The sequence below is a fragment of the Phalaenopsis equestris genome, unplaced genomic scaffold (genome assembly GCF_001263595.1).
Source record: "Phalaenopsis equestris unplaced genomic scaffold, ASM126359v1 Scaffold000347, whole genome shotgun sequence".
In the NCBI taxonomy this organism is placed as follows: domain Eukaryota; kingdom Viridiplantae; phylum Streptophyta; class Magnoliopsida; order Asparagales; family Orchidaceae; genus Phalaenopsis; species Phalaenopsis equestris.
In genome coordinates this window covers 1,027,892-1,034,626 of record NW_018164789.1, presented here as the reverse complement: position 1 = coordinate 1,034,626, position 6,735 = coordinate 1,027,892, and the positions used below count along the sequence as shown (strand labels likewise).

General features: G+C 35.0%; 1 protein-coding gene across 1 annotated transcript; it reads right to left on the bottom strand.

The window, feature by feature from the left end:
- Nucleotides 1–1,962: 1,962 nt before the first annotated feature.
- Nucleotides 1,963–5,577, bottom strand: LOC110026028 (cysteine proteinase 2-like). The gene is made up of 8 exons (XM_020726777.1): nt 5,384–5,577; nt 4,989–5,110; nt 4,798–4,910; nt 4,639–4,712; nt 3,099–3,363; nt 2,656–2,787; nt 2,303–2,438; nt 1,963–2,225 (listed from the first exon to the last, which is right to left on the bottom strand). Exons 1-8 carry the CDS (start codon nt 5,560–5,562, stop codon nt 2,185–2,187), a joined length of 1,062 nt encoding a protein of 353 aa, XP_020582436.1. The 5' UTR covers nt 5,563–5,577; the 3' UTR covers nt 1,963–2,184.
- Nucleotides 5,578–6,735: the final 1,158 nt, after the last annotated feature.

The window sequence follows — 6,735 nt, the reverse complement described above, 5'->3', positions numbered from 1 at the left end:
TGGGCTAGTAAAGGAACTGGGCGTTGAGCAAGGTGGAGTTCAGTTGCATTGTGACAGTCAGAGTGCTATTTATCTGGCTAAGAACCAGGTGTACCATGCGAGAACCAAGCACATTGATGTCAGGTATCACAAGATCAGAGAGTTGATTGCTTCTGGGGAGATACCGTTGCAGAAGGTTCATACTCATGAGATTGCAGCTGATATGTTGACCAAGCCAGTTACTATCAACAAGTTCTTGCATTGCTTGGACTTGTTGAATGTTTGCAGTTGCTAGAGAAGCATGGTGGCCCAACCCACAGTGGTGCAGGTGTAACTCCCAGGTATTTTTCTCCTAAGGGGCTGGATATTCGCCAAGGTGGAGATTTGTTATGGTATGGCTCATATACCATATCGGGACAAACGCTGGATCGAAGCGGAGCAGAGCGGAGCGGAAGAATCTGTCCAAATTGGGAAGTTACGTGGGTTGGGGTGCGGGGGGCAAAGCCCCGCAGTTTGGTACAGGGGTAATGTTGTAATTACATATTGTGCCTAGGTTTACTCCTGGGGTTATAAATAGGCCTGTTAGTAACCCCAGGAGGAATCCCTGAATCTGTAAACTCTTTTCTGAATATTGAAAGGAACTCGCCGCTCTGCTCCCGAGGACGTAGGCATCTTTGCCGAACCTCGTTAAATCTCTGTGTTCTTCTGGATTTGTGTCGTTATTGTTTTCTTCGCCCTAATTTTCTCAACAAATCACTTGTCGGAATGATCGGTAAAAGGTGTCAGGAGAAGCTCCCGCAGGGCGGTAATCAGCCTTTAAGATGATCACGAGAGGCACTCTTTTGGAATATATATCGATCAAATCAAGGCTTACTAGGAGATTAGTAAAACTTATCAATTGAATCAACATCTGATCTTATTATATGTAAATAACTCTATAATTGTTAAAAATCCTCTCTGAAAAATTTATAATGAGGGGGCTAATATGTATTTTTGTAATATTGAGATCTAGGTCTATAAATAGGGGTCTATATCATTAATAAGTCATTCTCTTCTTTTTGTCTACTACTGCTCTCTCTCTCTCTCTCTTAATCACTTCCTAGCATAACGTTACATTCCTTGAGTGTGTTTCCTAGACACTTTTGGATCCAATATGTCTGTATATAAGAATAGTCGGAGGCCATGATACAAGCCCCAACCACCCTCATGTGTCTGACTACTTGATCTCGCACTGTAAGATAGATGCACTCAGACGGGATTGAACATGTGAACCCAGGAGACTTACGCTAGGCTGCACTATCAAATAGTCAATGTGAGTGGCACAATTCAACGTGTGTGTGTTTGTGTGTGTGTGTGTGTGTGTGTGTGTGTAAAGTTCTCTCTCTCTCTCTCTCTCTCTCTCTCTCAATGCCCTTCGTTTGGCATCTTTAATTAACCAATCATTGATTTAACAGCAAATATAAATCAAAACAACATATGTTTCTTATTTAATACAAAAATTCAGTTCATTAAGCTTTATTAATAAATGTAGCTGGGATGCAACTGAGCCAAACTGATTCATGAGCGAGTTCTGGTTCTGCTCTATAAACAGCTCATTTACTATGTTCAATTGATAAGCTAACAAGTTAAGCTCAAGAAAGCCCCGTCCGAATTTCTTATTTCATGAGCCCACTTATTTAAAAAAATATTAATATATAATATATTAAAATTTAAAATTTTATCTTTAATTTATTAAAAAAATCAAAAAATTATAATTAATATTTTATATCAAATAATCTCTTTACTAATCTCATAGTTTCAATTTTCATTTTTCAGTTTAGTACATTATTGGATTAATATTACTTTTTCTCTTTGATAATAAATAAGTTGGCTCATCAACCATCTTGAACTCATAGATATATATGAACTCGAGCTCAAGCCGAAAGTGGCTTGACTTCAACCGACCTTTTTACGCGGAAAGAGATGCAACAACACAGCAAAGCATCATCATAAGTGTCTTTTAATTAATGGTAGGTGAAACCGAAGAGGACAGATTTCTTCTGCAGTATATTTACTGCTCTTTTATACAGGCAAACACACCACCTTGTTTCTTCCCTCATCCCTTCTTTAATTGCCAATCTTTAGTTCTCTTTTTCTCTCTTCCTTCCATAACAATAGCCTTTAGTTAATACGCCAACACTATATTTTCACAGAAGCAGCATCAATCTAAGCTGCAGCAATTGGGTAACATGCACAAGTAGCAACACCTGAATCAAAAATTCATAATATGAGTAGAAATTATTAGACTAAAAAAGGAAATAAATTTGTAATATTATTTACTCACCGCACATGTTCTTGCCTAACTCCAACTTAACGTATCCCTTATCCCCCCATTCCTTTCCCCATGAATTCTTAATGATCCAATATGACACACCATCTTCTTCTCCATATCCGACCACCAAAACCGCATGATTCAAATCCTGCAAATCCATGTTTCGTAAACAATACAATTAAAAAGTTTTGTGAGTGCGTGTGAGAGATAATATTATGTGCCGAGTTCATATGCATGCGGACTCTTTGTACGATAATATTTTATGCCGTTGTACGCATGTGTACAATATTATTGTACGAGGAGTTCGTATGCATGCAGACTCCGTACCTAATATGTATCATGTGTGCGTATGTGCGTAGTGATACCTCTGGAGAACTTCCACATTTTTTACTTTTGTAAACTCCTTTCTCGTAGAATCTGAAGCTTTCGACAACCTCAAATCCTACGCTAACCGGTCTTACAATGCCCACTGCATGCTTCAGCTCATCTTCAGAGCCCTATTAGAGAACACATTCAATTTAAAGTCCCAAAATTCTCCTATGGGAAATAATTAACTCTCATTTGGTTTATTATGCAGAGAATTTTGAGGAGAAATATATGCTTATAACCAACAAACCATATTAATTAATAAATGAAGGATCCAACAAACTATACAACATATGTCTACATTAATACATGTATTTAACATTTAAAAGAGTTAATAATGATGTTAAAGTTTTGAGTTTTATAAATGTAAATATAAAAGTTAAGGTGTATCTAAATTAAAATGTGGAAATAATGGAGGAGAAGAAAGTAAGAGAATCCTCACCATTGTGATGTTAATGGAATCAATAAGCTTGGCTGCAACCTTCGTTTTATTAAATTTGCATGCACCATTAGAGGCATTATAGGGATAAGATTCTTCTGCCTCAATGCCCCCATTATCCTTAATGTACTGAAAGGCTTGAGAAGGGAAGCCACCCAAGCATCCAAAGTTATTGTATTCAGTGGAGCAATCTATAAGCTGCTGCTCAGATAGAGATACAGGTTTTCCGGTTAGTTGCGTGTAGGCCGCCTCTAATGCTCCTGTCGCGCTGTCAATTATATAACGCAGATATATAGGATTATCAAAGCAAAACTTTCATATTTACCTATCTCACATTTAAACTTTCATAATTACATACATCATATGAAAAGTAGCACTCATTACCACTTTTAAATAGTCAAATTCATTTTTTCATACACAAGTAAAGTGATATGTGTTTAAAAATGAAAGTTTACGTGTGAGATAAGTAGACCTGTAAGAATTGAGTTTTACACATAATTTTCCTTTTTTTTTTATATTTGTGGTTGGATAGTTGGATGAATATGGGAGATCAAAATATGGTATAAATAGGGAATTAAAAATCTATGCATGAAATGTGTACTTCTCTTTTAAAAAGTGATAATAGTATTATTTTTTTATGTGATGTTACAAATTTGCATGGGTGTTATGTGTGTAAATATGAAAGTTTAGGTATGAGATATGTCAATAAATACATATGAATTATGTTTTATTTATGTAAATGCCTCTTAAGCTTTAGACTTTCTATCTTCTTGAAAATTTTAAAATTATTATAAATATTATTAATAAATTAACACTATAATTATTACTAATTTATTATTCAATACTTAAATTTAGTGAGCAAAATTTTAAATGTATTATATGATATTAAAGAGTTTAGTAAAAAAATTAGATAGACATTCAATATATCCGAATTTAAACTAATTCATGCCTACCCCAAAACCAACCCTATTCTCACCCAAACCTTCCTTTATACAAAGTTAATACTCAATGCTTATGTATATAAATAAAAATCTTGTAATACATACCACTCATACTTAAGTATATATATATATATAGACAGACACACTCATACACATATACACATACACACATACATACACACAGACATATGTAAACATACACATACGTACGTACACATACACACACACACACACATACATTTTTATTATCCAGCATGCTCATATGTACATTTAACGATATATGTATGTATGTATATATTTATGTCTATATTGATATGACGACATTTATATTCCAATATAATTTATATATAACTTTGGAGTAAATTTTATGATTGTAAACAAGTTGTGTTAAATATGATGGCATATTTAGTAACACCTGAACACACTCATATTCGGCTCATTTATTTCCTACATATGGCTCATTGCTATAAACTACTGAGGGCTAGAAACATCTCTTTTTTACATCTAGGCTCCTTTTTTTAGTATAAGACACAAAAATCTTGCAAAAATAAATAAATAAAATCTTGGGGGGCTAATAGTAATTCTATCTTATTTAGTCTTACCTAAAGGACCAGCAGGATCCACAGTGCCCTTGGTCCTTCACATGGCTTACTATTCCCTCCTTCCTCCAGTCCCTCTGCAAGGCCATTTTAGTTACCCAGCATCAACGAACTTCAACGGCTATGATTAACCAAACGTGAAATCTACGGCTCAAAAATCACCTTTTTAGGGAGCTTCTTGTCAGTCATTATGTGATTTCCATGAGCCGCGGAGCAGTTCTGCGGTGCTCCCAACCAGCGCGCTCTGAACTCCTCCCACGTTAAATCAGCAAATTCTGATCCAACGGCCAACACTATCAGATTATTCAATCCGACGGTTGGAATTTAATCACAAAGAAAAATATATTACTCACTGTTGGCCGCTAGACTGTAAGAGAGACCCTTCTGATTGCTGGCTTCAATTTGCTCCATATTTTGGTTGAATATTTCAAACCGTCTCTGAATCTCGTGCTCAGAATCATATATTTTATCGTACCTTCGGAGCAATCACAACCGTCCGTTTATCAAATCAAAATTATCTTAAGAATAAAATTCATATATATATATATATATATATATATTGATAGAGGAATTTTGGCTTCGTTTGAGGAGGCGATGAAGCTTTGTTCAGTTAGAGCGAACGTCTTCTGAAGTTCTTTTGCAAAAACAACAAATTTTATTTTTTTCAAATCACTACTTATCTCCTCCAATCCTACAAAAGTAGTTGTTAAAAGAAATTAGATGAACGTAACCGTTTACGAAGCCTTACTGTCGAGCGAAACGAGCAAAACGAATGGTGTTGTGAGAGGTGCCGAGGGCTTGGAGGATGGCGGGATCGGCTAAGGGGAAAATAGGGATTTCTTCACCTAAGCGAGCATGGGATGTGGCAGTGGTGGTGGCGGCAGGGGAGAGGAGGAAGATGACGGTGAGGAGCACGCGAAGAGCCATTGGGTTTATGGACTGTGAATCTAGACTTGAATGGAAGGTGGAGGGAGCTTGCAGGTTTTATTTATAGGAAGAGGAAGAAGGGGAACTTCTATGTAAAATGACGATAATACCCTAAGTATCTACAAGGGACAATTGGAAAAAATTTCGCTAGAGACATTTTTGCATTCCACTAGATGCACATATTTACTACGATAGCCCTTCTATCTTATTTCTTGATGAGTATTATCACTCCTTCGAAATAGCAAATGCATCTCAGTAATCCTTACAATTGCAAATATATCACAAAACAACATCATAAATGTGAATTTATCTGCGACATAGTGGTTGATAGTATAATTTCCTACAATGAGATTGCACGTTCGAATCATGCATATTACATTTTTGGCTCACTTTTCCCAAAAAAAAGAAAAAAAAAAAAGAAACACCATCATAAATGCATATTAATAGATGATCGGAGAAACCTACGAAGATAAATTTCTATTAAGTTAGGAGAAAAGTCCACATCTTTACTACTTTCTCATACAACCAAACAAATCCATTATTTTCTTCTCACACCCATTCTTTAATTTCATGCTTTTTATTTTTTTTTTCCATTTATATGAAAAAGCTTTTGATTTGTCAATACTATTAAGCAGCAACAAAAGGGAAAGTTGCCCAAGTAGCAACAATAGAATCAAAGTTCATCATATGGATTGAATTTTTAGTCTCTACAAAGAGGAAGAGAATTATTACAGAGGAGATAAATTTGGAATATTATTTACTCATTGCACATGCTCTTGCCTAACTTCATATTGTAGAAACCATTATAACCCTATCTTTTTTCCTCATAATTTTTTTAGGTATCCCATCTTCTTCATGATTCAACTCTTAACAATGGAGGCTTAAAAGATAAATACATATATAATAGTCCAAGAATAGTCAAAATATAGCTAAGTACATAGTAACTTCTTCTTGCTAATGCACACTTGTGTTAGATAGTTTATTAATCATGATTAAATATGATGTATTCAATAAAACAAATAAGATATAATGAGCCCATGAATGCTGGAATTATAATTGAAGAGAATCAAAAAAATTAAAGAACTTCTCATGGGTTTCATATGAAGAGAATGATCTTGAAAAGTTTACAGTAAAATGGAATAAATGAGAAGATAAAACTCTCAATAAGTGATG